The sequence below is a fragment of the Pelobates fuscus genome, chromosome 1 (genome assembly GCF_036172605.1).
Source record: "Pelobates fuscus isolate aPelFus1 chromosome 1, aPelFus1.pri, whole genome shotgun sequence".
Classification (NCBI taxonomy): Eukaryota; Metazoa; Chordata; class Amphibia; order Anura; family Pelobatidae; genus Pelobates; species Pelobates fuscus.
This window is the reverse complement of record NC_086317.1, coordinates 96111985-96127800: the sequence shown is the minus strand read 5'-3', so window position 1 is coordinate 96127800 and position 15816 is coordinate 96111985. Positions and strand designations below refer to the sequence as shown.

At 42.6% G+C, this 15816-nt stretch overlaps 1 protein-coding gene across 1 annotated transcript in view; it reads right to left on the bottom strand.

Moving 5' to 3' along the window:
* Positions 1-8692: 8692 nt before the first annotated feature.
* LOC134590658 (tyrosine-protein phosphatase non-receptor type 22-like) overlaps positions 8693-15816 on the bottom strand; it is a 149539-nt gene continuing 142415 nt past the window's right edge. The window contains exons 17-22 of the mRNA XM_063444421.1: positions 14982-15065; positions 14322-14411; positions 13201-13310; positions 11100-11130; positions 9715-9783; positions 8693-8831 (exon numbers count right to left, since the gene is read on the bottom strand). Of these exons, the coding sequence (XP_063300491.1) occupies positions 8767-8831; positions 9715-9783; positions 11100-11130; positions 13201-13310; positions 14322-14411; positions 14982-15065 (449 nt within the window). The 3' untranslated portion in view covers positions 8693-8766. The remainder of the gene's footprint in view (positions 8832-9714; positions 9784-11099; positions 11131-13200; positions 13311-14321; positions 14412-14981; positions 15066-15816) is intronic.

Here is a 15816-nt window from a genome sequence, read left to right as displayed (position 1 = left end):
TGTAATAATAAAGTGTATTTTATAACTTTATCAAGTCCAGTGGATCCTTACCGCTTCCTATTCCTGCTGCAAAGGAAGGGTTGTGTTCCCCTTAAAGACACACACACACACACACACACACACACACACACACACACACACACACACACACACCATAATACAGGGAGCCTAGTATAACTGGCTCATCAGAAGGTGAGCAGTTACTTGCACTTGCACTTTGGCTATATTTTGCTATATTTTGCTATATTTTGGTATTATCTAATATACCTCTGCACATGAGATTTGAGCCTACACCATGTGAGTGTGGTCCATATCTTTTATACACATCACTCTGGTGGACTCTACATATTGCACTATTTTGTATTTTACTTTATATTTTTTAGAATATATCTCTTTTGTCATTTTACATTTCCCCCAATTTCCTAGGAATAATTGTATCCTGATTTAGTGCTCCACTAAGTAACTTTTAGATAACTTTATTGGTTTTAGAAGAATGCAAGTTGTCTGCCAGTATTTTCTGATAACATGCTGCATTCATCTTGTCATCAAGTTTCACAAGATTCCCCATGACTTTAGAGATCACAACCCCCCCCCCCAAAAAAAAACATCAGTGAGCGACCACCATGCTTCACAGTGGGGATGGTATTCATTTCACTATAGGCCTTGTTTAACCCTCTCCAAACAGAGCGCTTATGGTTGTGACCATAAATTACTATTTTTGGTCTCGTCACTTCAAATTAGTGTGCCAGAAGTTGTGAGGCATGTCAAGGTGTTGTCAGGCTTTTTTGTGGCATTGGCGCATCTCGACCATAGAGCTCATTTTTTTTTTAATTCTTTATTTTTGCATGTGTATATAGGTTACAGACAAGCGTGCAGGGCCACGACAGCAACTGCAGGCATAATCATAGCATTTCAATGAGTGGCATGTTGGTACAGCACATTTTTTTTTTTTTTTTTGCATGAACAACAAGATTACCGGCATATTTTTGTTTAAACGTTAGAGTGATGCTGAGTAGTTTTAAGTTTAGATATAGTACAAGATTGTGTCTGCGGGTTATAAACAGGCTTGTGTAGCCACCCCAGGAAATACAGGCTAGTAACACATATCAGGCATTTGAAAGGCATCAGCTAACAGCACCATATTTCGTAGAGTCAGCATAGTTTCAAGAGAAAACAAGCAGTATAGGGGTGTCTAAAGCGTGAAACAGTTAGTTAATAGTTTTGACAAGGATAAACCAAGCTAGGAATGTTTTTAAGGGCTTTTGAAAATATAGGCAGACTAAATAGTGACCGCTAGAACGAACCCATAAGATCACTGCGTGGTTGTAAGGTACTGCAGTGTTACATTGCTCCCCTCCCCCCACTCAATCTCGCTAGACAGCAGAAGCACACAATTGAGCTAGCAGAAGCAGTTAAGCAACAGCTGATAAGACTAAAAAGTATGCAACTCAGCCATGCATCATTGGTAATGGTGGGGTGGTCTGTCCTGGGCGTCAGCCTTGTGTGTCAGCATAGACAGATGGTAAAAGTTAATTGAAGATAGTCCCCTCTGCCGCCACTACAGGTAGCTGGTACGTGGGAGTTCCGCTTGTTGTCAGTCGCTAGGCAGGGTGTTTGCTGTGTATCTACCGCCTGTGAAAGTCCCTTCCGTAGTAGGGGTCCAGGCGGATGCCCTTCTGCTTCTCCTCCCGTCAGTAAGTCCCATGGTGCATGAGCGGTTGCAGGCGGCTGATGCGTTGCGGTAGTGCCCGCAGATGGGTGGCTGAGGGTGGTATCTGTGGGTTGTTGGCTGTCCCCTATAGGTTCTGCTGATGCATAGTAGTTGCCCATCAGTGCTCCGGTCTTGGCGCCGTCGCATGCGGCCTCCGCCATCTTGGATGTGGTGTCCGGCGGCCTTGCTGCCGTGCCGACACAGCCAGCGGTGGTCAGGCCCCTAGGGTGGGGACCGGGATCACCCCCCCGGTCCATAGGGGGGGGGAACGGGGCCAGGTCCCGCCGGATTCGTGTCCCATGAGGGGTGCTGTGTTGCGGGATAGTGGTGCAGCGGCCGTCTGCCCCACTCACCGCCGGAGAAGGCCTCAGGCAGTTTGGCGAGAGTGTCTCCTCCAGGGGACTGTAGCTCGTAGAGCCAGCCTCTCCCTGGATCCAGCCGACCCTCTGTGTTGGGCTTTGTTGCTGTGGGTCTGCAGTTCGGATTTAAGCATTATTTTTATCGTTTTTTTTTCGTTTTTAGTGCGGTCTTGCAGGAGCTCTGCGTGCCTGCGACCATCCAGCTGGGCGGGCAGGCCCCGCCCCCCATAGAGCTCATTTTGTTCAAGTATTGCTCCTTGAAACAACCACACTGTATTTTTCCAGAAAAGCCTGTATTTATCCTGAGGTTACCTGTGGGTTTTTCTTTGTATCCAGAACAATTCGTCTGGCAGTTGTGGCTGAAATCTTTCTTGGTCTACCTGACCTTGGCTTGGTATCAAGAAATTCACATAAAAGGTCCTGTGTGGCTCCATTAAAACCAGTTATACCCCTAGAGCTTAGTGTCGTCCAGTTGCAGGGGAGGAGGTGGGAGCTTCCTGGTTTATTTTACCATGCTTGGCTGTCCCTTGCAGTATTCTACTTGTTCCTGATTGTATGTTGGGGAAACCAGCGGAGGAGAGTCCCTGCTAGGACTAGAGCTCCGCTACAGGGTTGGGGGGTAAGTGTGAGAATGAGGGAGGACAAGTGTGACATGGTTGGAGGAGGGGGTGTTACAGGGGGAGGGAAGGTAAGCGTGACAGGATTAAATTGTTATTGTGACAGGGTGAATGTGGCATGGTTGGGGTGGTATCACAAGGTTGACGTGTATATGGCATTATTGGAGTGAGTTTGATAGGACAAGGGGAGGTGAATGTGACAGGATTAAGGGGGTGAGTGTGGCAGAGTGATGGGAGTGTGACAGGGTAGGAGGTGTTACAGGGTGAGTGTGGCAGGGTTAAGGGTGAGTGCAGCAGTGTTGAGGGTGAGTTTGGCACGGTTTAAGGATGGAGCGTAACAGTAGAGGGGTTTATTTGAGTTTGGCAGAGCGAGGGGAGGTGAGTGAAGCTTTGAGGGGGTGAGTGTGACAGGATCAGGAGGGATTAAAGTGAGTGTGGCAGGGATAAGACGGTGAAGGGTGACTGTGTGGGAATGTGGTGACAGAATGTGTGGGGAGTGGTGACAAGGTGTGTGTAGGGGGGGTGACAGTGTGTCGAAGCGGGTGACTGTGTGTGTGCGTGGAGGGGATGACATTGTGAAATTGTATCACATAGTGTGGAGGTTGGGTGACAGAGTGTGAAAGCGGGTGACAGTTGGCAAGTGTGGGAGGGAGGGGGTAACAGGTAATAGAGTGTGGGAGGGAGGGGGTGACAGATTGTGAAAGGAGGTGACAGGTGGCAGAGTGTGGAGGGCGACAGGTGGAAGTGAGGAAGGGGGTGACAGAGTGAGGGGAAAGGGGGTGACCGGTGGCATAGTGAGGGGTTGACAGGTGGCAGAGTAGGGGGTGACAGGTGGAAGAGTAAGGGGTGCCAGGTGGCAGATTGAGGGATGGGGTGACAATTGACAGAGTTAGGAGGTGACATGTGGCAGAGTGGGGGAAGAAGGGGGTTGCAGAGTGAGGGAGGGATGGGGTGACAGGTGACAAAGTTAGGGAATTACAGGTGGCCGAGTGAGGGAAGGAGGGGTGGCAGAGTGAGGGAGGGGTGACAGTGGGCAGCATGAGGGAAGGAGGGGGCACAGGGGGCAGAGTGAAGGGGTAACAGGAGGCAGAGTGATGGAAGGAGGGGGTGACAGTGGGCAGAGTGAGGGGGTGACAGGGGGCAGAGTGAGGGGGTGACACGGGGCTAAATGAGGGGGTGAGAGGGGGCACAGTGAGTAAAGGAGGCAGTGACGGGGCTAAATGAGGGGTAACAGGGGACTGAGTAAGTGGGTGACAGGGGGCTAAGTGAGGGGGTGACAGGGGACTGAGTGAGGGGTAACAGGGGGCTGAGTAAGGAGGTGACAGGGGGCTAAGTGAGGGGTGACAGGGGACTGAGTGAGGGGATAACAGGGGGCTGAGTGAGGGGATAACAGGGGACTGAGTGAGGGGATAACAGGGGACTGAGTGAGGGGGTGACAGGGGACTGAGTGAGGGGGTGACAGGGGGCTGAGTAAGGGGGTTACAGGGGGCTGAGTAAGGGGGTGACAGGGGGCTGAGTAACGGGGTGATTGGTGGCAGTGGGAGGAAGGGTGTACAAATACTTTTTTTTCCCTGGTGGTTCAGTGTCCTGGCTCCCTGGTGATCCGGTGGGCTTCCTACCGCCCACCCAGCGGAGCTGCAGACCACGTGATAGGAGTCTTGCGATCTCCAGACGTCAGAGCATTGCCGTGATAACCCGCAGCAACGCTCTGATTGGCTGGAGGTTGCAAGACACTTTACAGTCTGCTCACACCGGCTCTTCTCCCAGGGCAGACTGCTTGGAGGGGTCTTGCACCCGGCGGCATAATGGGCAAGACGCCGGGCCCCCTCCCGATGTCGGGCCCTCGGCAATGGACCGAGGACCCGACATGTCAGTCTACCTTATGGTGATTTAGGCGGCCGCAAGGCCCCAGCCAGCGTGTCTAAATCGCCTAATTAGAGCGCCAACTCTGGGCCGCAGGGATACATTGTAGCATTTCTTTTAACTAAAGATTCATCAGAAGCCCTCTATTTTAATCATTGACATAATAGCACCATCTAGTGGGGGGATTTGTAGTAATACATCTATTTACCTCTATACTTAAACATATTTTTTATTTACCTTAAAGTTCATTATTAATAGAGATATTTTTTAGAGAAATGTAATTATTATAACTGACTTATAGTTACACTTTTCAGGAGTGTATATGTATTTTGTGATTTGACACATATACTTTATTAATTTATACTTCATTTTTTTTTTTGCTTCCCCCTTTATGGGGGTTTCACTCTATGTTTTAGTTATCTCTAATTTGAGGGTTATGCCCTAAAAGGGAGTGGGGGACTTTTTTTTTTTAGCTTGTATCTTCTCAGTGATAATCCTCTGACATGTTACTATTCAATGAAGAGAGGACTTGCATAAGAACTGCAGCTTTTGCAAGCTATTTCAAGATATAGCCCAAACTAATGCATGCATGATAGATAATTTTTTTTTTTTTTTAAGTGTGGAGTGGTTCTTTAAACTACTAAAAAAACAATAGACTGCATTCATTTGGATGATGAATAAAAGTATGCCACAAAATCTGGTCTCTTAATCGCCCTATTTCCAATTCAAATCCAGGTTGAAATAGCCAGTCAGGGCAGTAAAAGCGTGGTTTCTGTTCCTCTGGTAGGGGTTGGAGGATTTGGAGTTACGACAATGCTCCTACTTAGAACAATGCGGGACCTCATGAGAGGATTGAACTCAGTTGGCAACAGGGTTTTTAATGTGTTTTTTGTTTAAGGAAGGAGGGATTTAAAAAAATATGTATACATTTTTGGTCCCATCTCACTTCCTACACAATATAGACCCAATCCCAAGGCATTCACACACTATATTACCTATAGACACACACTACATTCCTGATAAACACACCACATTCCTGTGTACACACAGTACATTCCTTAAACACACACACTCACATGAAACCCCTGCACACACTATATCAGTTATACACACATATACAGAACAGCTCCTATACACACTTGCTACATCCCCCTATGTAAACACTATGCCCCCTATGCACACACACTACAGTACCTAAACACACACACACACTCTCACTCTCTACAGCACCTATCCATTCACATTACATCACAAACACAACACAATTGAAAAGGACCTATTTACACAAAACACCACACCACAATCAGCTAATTTTCTACACACACAATGCCACAAGCCTCTTCCAAACACATGAACAATACACTTTTGTCCACTGGTATACCACTTATAAAGACACCAGAGATAAGCAAAGACAGGTCAAGTGTGTCATTAAATCTGCTAGAACAAACACAGGGCCTTTTTCTCATGTGAGTGCACCTCAGCAGGGTTCTGTGCATGGGATTTCCTGGAAGAGCATTGAGGGTGTGTTGTCATTGGTGTTGACGCAACATCCCCACTGCTGGATTAAATAATGACTTGGCAAAATGTTTTTCCCAGGCCAGCTATGGTATCAAAAATACATCGATTTGGGGGCGGAGCCTGAACGGCAAACTGAACGGGCGCATCTTGAGAGAGCTCCTGCCACACATCGTGAAAAAATAATACCAAGACCCTAACCAAAGCCTGAAACCATGCCGGGGCACGCTACCCAGGTAGGGAGCGCCCTTGCGAATCGTTTGATACCAGACATGGGCATCTTTGATGACCACAACTTGAAAAAGGCACTTGGCGGTCCACGGGAGACTGAGAAGGGGAGAGGTGGCTCTCCCGCATGCCGGGACTTTCTCCTGCTGACACCGCTGACCAGGTCTTACCTAGTATGCACCCCTCAGATGCATCTGAACTAATGCTACTTTATGTTATTTTATATTTTAAGTTTGCATATATGACATGTCCAGTTAATGACAATTTGTCGCTGACTGAATGCCATGCCTACAAGGAACCGTGTTCACACTTTCAGCCAGCTAGGCAGGGTAAAAACGGATCTAATTGCACGTTAGAATTAAAGCTTGTTGATAGACCAGCACTCAGAATGTTTATGTACCTATAGTATGTTACTAGCCTATGCTTTCCATGCCTACTAACCTAAACACCTACAGCATAAAGTGTCTAAGCACAGTTATGTAAACTTAAGGATATAACGGTTCAAGCCTGTTTATAACTTCACTACACTATTGACGACAATGCTTAAAGGATATATCTACTAATGATGATACTTGCATGTCATATACCACTAGACTGTCTTACTACGTTTAAAAAATGTTGAAAAATGTGCTTACACTTCAATGCCACATATGTATAAACCTGTGATATCGCTGTGATTATGTTTGCTGTTGTGGCAACGTATATCATCTTGTCAAACCATGCACAACAAAAATAAAAAATTCAACAAAAAAAAATACATCGATTTGATCAGGTTTGCTGTTATATTGTTCAGAGCCTCAATAAAAAAAAAATAATTATAATTAAACACTGGCATGCAAAGTAGAAACCACACAATATTACATCAACAACATAAATATTTATTACAGTGTAAAGACTGAAACATTCTCCAGTATGTAAAACAGAAATATTCTAACACATTAATTAAGATCTTAAACCTAATTGCTTGATATCCAGTGCAGAATATAGGAAATATTCCTTAAAATCTGAATTCAGCAATTGGAATATGTGCAGCCCTGCTCTTTATTGGTAATGGAGAAAAAATATCCAATATAGTCTGGCAAACACAATCCTCTTGGATTATTGGGATAGAAATGATTGTCTGCTCAATGAAGTGGTCTGGGTGCCAGGTCCCCCCTAGTTTTAACCCTGCAGCTGAAAACATAGCACTTTCAGAGAAACTGCTATGTTTACACTGCAGGGTTAATCCAGCCTCTACTGGCTGTCTCCCTAACAGCCACTAACGGGCCGCTTCCGCGATTTACACGGAGTAAATTATTAATGTCCTCACTGGAGTCCAGTGTCAAAAAAGATCCCCATAGGAAAGCATTGAGTAATGCTTTCCTATGGGCGGGATTGAATGTGCGTGCGCCTCTGGCTGCGCATGCACATTTTGGCTCCACTCGGAAGCTGACGTCGATGGAGGAGGAGAGGTCACCAGTGCCAAGGGAGCCCGGCGCTGGATTAAGGTAAGCAAATAAATGGTTAATTAACCCTTTATTCACTGTGGAACAGGGCTTGACTAGGGCTCTAAAGCGTGAGGAATACATATTTGCATTCCTAACGCTATAGTGTTCCTTTAAATGTAAGATCTGAAAATAAATTATATTTTTTCTCCCTATACATAAATCTTTTTTTACAGATACTGATAAAGAAGGTTATTTGGAATCATATTAATTTAGAGGAAATTTTTGAGATCAAGTGGAAAAAAAAAATAATTTAGAATGAAGGACAATTTCTAAAAAAAATGTATGGACGGTTTAAAATAAACCACCTCTAGATATGAGCAATAAGAACAAAGGAAGATGAATAATCGTTTTATAGTTAAGCTCAGTCACAATTTAATGTCGCCAACCTTTAATACATTAACTAGGAACCTATGCAGGTCAACAAACGTAATAGTGGAGAATGTACCTGATTAAAACTTGCAAGAGTGAAGATAAATATAGCTGCTGCCAGACTTGGTAAGCTAGACGTTACACTCCACCATTATTAGAACAGAGCAATACCCGAAAAGGGGGAAATTCATTGTCATTCCCGAAGCATCCAGGATAAGCTGTAGTGCTCCCAGATAGAATTATATCATAATACACCTTAAAGTTCCCACTCAGCTACACGCTAGTAGCAGGCATAGTCGGTATAAAATTGACTTCACAAATCATAGAGAAAATAAATGTGTACCCAAAGAACAATAAATCAAAATACAGGATAAATAAGTCCGTGCACGCTTCCCAGTGCATTTGTTTCTTCCTTCTTCTTTGCTAAAATTGGACATCTTTCAAAATAGTTGGCTCTCTGTAGCTAGACAACTACATCAAGTTATCACAAGCGTCTTCAATATCTCTGATAACGTTGGAACAGTTAGATGAGGCTCTTATTATTCCGAATACAGCAGAACCTATGGGTTTGTTAAGAAAGTTGTACAGTACTCTTTTGATTTGCGATACCAAACTTATTATAAATTCCATGTTGCCGGAGGGTTTCTGGGACCTTTCGGTTTTGCAAATCTTTTCCCAAAACCTGGAAGTGAATAGAAAGAGAATAGTATAGAGTTAGCTTTTATAGCTAGACATGATTGGATGTTCACAACCACTTTAGTCTACACTAATCATACTAAGATAATCATAGTCAGAACTAACTAGATTCAAAGCTTTTTCTTTGGACAATAATTGGATGAACAGATCCTTATGCTATTATTAATTTTGATAAAATTATAATCCTGTTTTATATTGTGTAATTCTTCCTTTGTGACAGTCATCAAAAACATTTTGGTATCATTGACACTGAAACATTGTAAAATACCGTAAGTCTTGCTGGAGTGAGTCTTCTTCATTGATGTTGTGTGTGTTTTTGGGTGTCATGCAGAAAAACAAGTCAGGCGCATTTATGTGAAAGCGGTGTGTGAGCAGTATTGTCCACACATTTCTTTGAGTAAAAAGTTATTTTATCAAAGATCATGGAAATATATATTTCTAGTCTTTCACTAGTATGGGGATTGTCAGTGTGGAGGCCAGGAACCCGGGGAGCATTGGGAGCAAGGATTAGTTTGGTTTTATTAAATATTTCTGCTGGTTTCTTGTAACACAACATCACATTCTACTCTTCATTATTCAACTCTCGGCCTCAATGTAGGTTCCAATTTCAATACACTTTCAGGCCATTATTTTAACCCCTTAAGGACACATGACGGAAATATTCCATGATGATTCCCTTTTATTCCAGAAGTTGTGTCATTAAGGGGTTAAACACACATCCAGGGACTTCCATTCCTTTTGCATTACTATGTCTATTGTTTTATTTTATTTTTTCTGTATTTCATAAATTGTACAGTGTTGCAGAATGTGTTGCTGCTTTAAAATAAATATGAAAAGTTGCTCTGGAGTGATGTTACAGCAAGCCTTACCAAAATGGAGAAAAGAAAGCATTTTGCTGGCTTGAGGAGCTTCTGATGATTTTGCAGATGTGCACGTATCTAGAAAAGAAACCAAAACAGTCGAACATTGATCGGGAGATATACTCTCTTCAAAATAGTGATTTCAATGCAGCAGGCATGTATAATGGCACTGAGGGGGTTAATGATGCCGTCAAATGATTTCTTAGGGATTAGAGGAAGTGTAGGTGCCAGTTAGTGCAGAGATTGCTAGTTAGCTGGGCAGATTTTGCGACTGGGGATTGGAACTAGCTGAAGTGCAGGATTCTCGCTAGCTACCAAAATGGCAGGAAGCTGGGGTAATATAGAACTAAACCTGTTAGACTGTTCCTGAGCCTAAAGAGTGGCACGGATGGACTCCCACTGTCTTGCCTTGTTTGATTCCTTAGTTGTTGCAGGGTGTATCAGCAATAGGGACAAAGTCATCCTCAGGGTTAACAACAGAGGGTGGATTTGATGGAAAATTGTATTAAAAGCAGAAATGCAGGGTTGACTGAAATTTGGGTGATATTTAATAAATTAAAGTTATACAAAGGGTTAAGCTATATGTTTTTTGGTTATGCAAACATTTTAGAGTGGCCTTTTATTGTGGCCAGCCTAATGCACACCTGTGCAATAATCATGCAGTCTAATCAGTATCTTGATATGCCATACCTGTAAGGTGGATGGATTACCTCGGCAAAGGAGAAGTGCTCACTAACACAGATTTAGACAGATTTGTGAACAATATTTGAGAGAAATAGGCCTTTTGTGTACATAGAAAAAGTATTAGATCTTTGAGTTCAGCTCATGAAAAATGGGGGCAAAAACAAATGTGTTGCATTTATAATTTTGTTCAGAGTGTACCAGTTTAATTTTATTTTTAAGACTGAAAATGCTAAATTCATTGATCATGTACAGATGAGAAGGGTAGCCTGAGATATTACTCATTGGCAAGAGAAGAAACTGTGAGCTAATCCACCAAATACATAAATACATAGGGCAAACAAAATGGCTCGCCAACGTATGATTTTACATGTACTGAAAGAAATCAAAATACTGCCCATAATCATGCTAACTCGGGATAATTGGAAAGATTTTAAGTACCCATCCTAGCAGACAAATAGGTTCTAGGGGTCAGGTTAATAAGAATTTTCTCAACATAGTATAGCAGGCACAGTAAACTCATTTTTGGTACTTTATTTTACTGTGTAACTCATCTGTGTCACTCCACAATACATTCAATACATTAAATTAAGTTTTGAGCAGTTCTTTCTGTATAGATCTAAGTGAGTCCTTTAACAGTATCTTTACAGGTCAAACCATATCTCGCAATTTTCTCAAGTCTTCAAAGTTATGATAAAATAGTGTTTACTTACTTGTTTTAGCATTTCGTAAAAGTCTTAGGCTCTGTCAATAAAAGGACACAGTTTGGTTATTCAAAAGTAAAAGCCAAACAGTGCTATTTACATATCTATGAATGACACGAACAAGGTTATTCACTAAAGTGTGTCAGCCTATCGCCCTGTTCGGCACTTACCTCCACCACTCCTCTCCGTTGAACGCCGGACCTCTCTGCACCAACAGGTGGTGCTCTGTTCTCCTCTTCCGATGCTGAGGCTGCAACCAAGAAGGGGAGGCGTTCGTGTGATGCCGTGCCAGCGTCTAGTAATTCGACCTGGCCGAAATCCACTGAACAGATTCAGTAATGGACGCCCTAGGTGCGCACAAGCCAAACCTGGCTTGTCTTGATGGTGAAGGATGCCTTACTTAAAGGGGACTAACCAAGGAGGAATGTATGACATCTCATGGGGGTTTGATCCTTCACTCCTATTTAAACCGTGCTCCTCGCTGTTACCAGTTACTTCCTTGCTCCTGTTCTGAAAACCTGGTACCTGACCTTTGGCTTGACTCCAATTTACGAATCTATGCTGCCTGGCTTCACCTATTGCCTGCCTGCCTGACCTTGCTTCTGCCTTATTATTACCTGTACCTTGCTTCAGACATTCTCAGTATGTTACTGCATCCTGGGCTCTATCTACAAAACCGTGACAAGTGAGAATTCAAAAATATTTATTTATCGATTATAAATTTAAAGGGACACATAGTTTTCCTGGCACTGCAGGTTCCCTCTCCCTCCCACCACCCATCCCATGTTGCTGAAGGGGTGGTTTCAGGTCCGCCCACGCTCCTCCCCCGCCGACGTCAATGATTTCCTATGGGGAATTGAGCGACGCTGGAGGTCCTCACATAGCTTGAGGACATCCAGCGACGCTCTAGCACTGAAAACCTGTGCTAGAAACCAGGAAGTGCCCTCTAGTGGCTGTCTAGTAGACAGCCACTAGAGGAGGAGTTAACCCTGCAAGGTAATTATTGCAGTTTATGAAAACTGCAATAATTACACTTGCAGGGTTAAGGGTAGTGGGAGTTGGCACCCAGACCACTCCAATGGGCTGAAGTGGTCTGGGTGCCTGGAGTGTCCCTTTAAGGCCAGTGTTGCCAAACTGAAAGTATAGCTTAAATGATTCCAGTTTGGCTATTTTAACCTAAAAATGTAAATCCACTTTGACTTTGAATAACCATTTATGTCTTTTACATGGTCCACCTTCATCATGAATGAATTCTATTTCTATATATTTTACCCACTCAAGCTTCTTCTATTGCCGTCTTATTTCATTTGTATATTTTGAGTAGTAGGTTTTTTAGGGGGGCCTTTTTCTTGCTTATTCATCTCCCCACAGCTGGTTGCTAACTTTAGATGAGAGAGATGTGGAGAGATGAGAATTGAGGACTCTCCATGGAAAGGATATTTACTGCAGCACAGATCTTTCTTATCTACTCCCTTTCAACGCACTCCAAGTTTACAAATAGGGATGTTATTAAAATATTTCATCGTCTAGTTTATTTATATAATATACACAAAAGAGAGTGGATAAAAGAGTACACTTACACTACGCACTTATACTGGATCAGAGCTTCTGGAACCCTGGGTACTTAGGGACATTATTAAAACTGTACCCCTACAGCCCATATTGTAATGCTAGTAATTTTTTTACAGTAGTTTCCAGGCTCATGATAGAGTGGGTCTTTCTAGGGTAATGGGTTCATTTTATGTATGCCAGCAATGTCTCAATTATAGTTTCTTGGCACAAAAGTCAATATTGCAATTTTTGTTATTTTTTTAAAAATTTTTTACAGCTGTTATACTTTGTGTGCATTTATATTGCTGTCACTGACTCCATCCAGCGTGTTCGATCAGTAAAGTCATATTAAGAAAAAGTAACCAGAACACAAGGAGTAATACAAGACTGGAATTGACTGTAGAAATTCACATTCAGGGAACATAAGAACTGTGATAAAAAGGTATCTTGGCCTAAAAAGGTCACGGTTGAATACATTATCTGGGAAGCAGAAGGACATTTGGGAGTAATGTCCTGGTAAATTTATAAATAAATAATAAAAACAACTAGCATCTCATACCTTTTTTCTAGTGAACTGTTTTTCAGGTTCTGGTGGTGCCAGCAATTCACTGGATTCTGTATCCATGGCAGGGGAAGGACTGGGTGTTGCTGAGATACAACTCTGCAGTTCTAGAAATATGACAACATTCAGGATTTATTCTTAAAGTTAATCTCCACTTAAAAATAACTAATGTAGCACTTTTAACCAACAATGGAGAACTCTAGCTCAGAAAGGCTTGAATAGCAATTATTTGCAAGCTGAAGCTACATTTAACACACCTTACACTTGAGGCTTATTAAAAGGATCCCAAAAGGACACTGTAATAAGCATTGACTGGTTTACTACACTATAGATGACAGTCAGTAGTACAGCAGGTGAATGGACAGACTGGTCATCTAATTTGTTCCTTCTTTAAGAAAATTATTTAATGAAATGGCTTTGATTAATTGATTGATTAAATTCACAGAACTGTAGTTTACCTAAATTACAGTCTTAATAATGTTCTTGTTAATGTATCAGACAACTGTATATTGTTTCTTCCTCTGTCTTTGAAACCTTCGAAAATAAAGCAAAACAGTACACAAGAATGTCTACAGGGATTTAAAGAGACTTAAAATTAAAGGGATCATATAGTGTTAGGAATCTACAGTGCTCTCTGTCCTCTCCCCCCCCCCCCCCCCCTCCCTCGTGCCACCCCATATTTACTCACCCAATTCCTGCTCCGATGACCTTCCGTGCTGGGTAAACATCCGTCTCCTCTCCTGCAACATCATCAGACTGGGGGACCTAATGCGCATGTGTGTTGAGCTCTTTAGTGCCTCCCCATAGGATGTTATCATGCAGAGCGTGAGGTCGTCCAGCATTGTTTAAGGGACTCAGAGTCCCTTAGAATTCAGGAAGTACCTCTAGTGGCTGTCTGACAGACAGTCACTAGAGGGAGTCTTAGTCCTGCAAGTTAATTATTGCATTTTCTCTAAAACAGCAATGTTTTACATTGCAGGGCTAAAGGTGACATGAACAGTGGTGGTCTGAGTGACTATAGTGTTCCTTAAGAAAAGCAAAATGTATACAAATATATATCTTTGATCCCTCGTTTTCCAAATAGTCTTCAAATCTCCTATATAATGTAATGCACTTACCAGAAGCTTCACTAGCAATGATGAAAGATTCTTCAGTTCTTTCAGGAATTGGAGGTGGAGAAGGGGATTTATCACATGTTTTTTCTGTAATGTGACAAGAAATTAAACAGAAGGTTAAGAAATTGGAAATCATTTTTTACCCCCCCCCCCCACCCCTTCAGAAAAAGACACTTTCAAAAATGTTTGATAAATATCCCTCCCCTCCCTCGTGCCACCCCATATTTACTCACCCAATTCCTGCTCCGATGACCTTCCGTGCTGGGTAAACATCCGTCTCCTCTCCTGCAACATCATCAGACTGGGGGACCTAATGCGCATGTGTGTTGAGCTCTTTAGTGCCTCCCCATAGGATGTTATCATGCAGAGCGTGAGGTCGTCCAGCATTGTTTAAGGGACTCAGAGTCCCTTAGAATTCAGGAAGTACCTCTAGTGGCTGTCTGACAGACAGTCACTAGAGGGAGTCTTAGTCCTGCAAGTTAATTATTGCATTTTCTCTAAAACAGCAATGTTTTACATTGCAGGGCTAAAGGTGACATGAACAGTGGTGGTCTGAGTGACTATAGTGTTCCTTAAGAAAAGCAAAATGTATACAAATATATATCTTTGATCCCTCGTTTTCCAAATAGTCTTCAAATCTCCTATATAATGTAATGCACTTACCAGAAGCTTCACTAGCAATGATGAAAGATTCTTCAGTTCTTTCAGGAATTGGAGGTGGAGAAGGGGATTTATCACATGTTTTTTCTGTAATGTGACAAGAAATTAAACAGAAGGTTAAGAAATTGGAAATCATTTTTTACCCCCCCCCCCCACCCCTTCAGAAAAAGACACTTTCAAAAATGTTTGATAAATATCCCTCATTGCTAGTCTCTTTTCCTCTCTTTTCTGTTCTATGAATGCTGACTGTCAGGTGCAAAAGGCAGACAGCATAACAAGGACTATCAGGAAGTCATCATGGAGGAGCTTGGTTCCAGGCTGGAAATAATTACAATGGGTTGAACTTCTGTATGTAATAATATTTTTCAGACCTCACAAACACATATTTGTAAAATACAGGGGATAAAAAAGTATTGTTCAAAAATAAAAATAATTGATGTGTGAAGTGATAATTTCCCATTAAATGATACAGGGAGTGCAGAATTATTAGGCAAATGAGTATTTTGACCACATCATCCTCTTTATGCATGTTGTCTTACTCCAAGCTGTATAGGCTTGAAAGCCTACTACCAATTAAGCATATTAGGTGATGTGCATCTCTGTAATGAGAAGGGGTGTGGTCTAATGACATCAACACCCTATATCAGGTGTGCATAATTATTAGGCAACTTCCTTTCCTTTGGCAAAATGTGTCAAAAGAAGGACTTGACAGGCTCAGAAAAGTCAAAAATAGTGAGATATCTTGCAGAGGGATGCAGCACTCTTAAAATTGCAAAGCTTCTGAAGCGTGATCATCGAACAATCAAGCGTTTCATTCAAAATAGTCAACAGGGTCGCA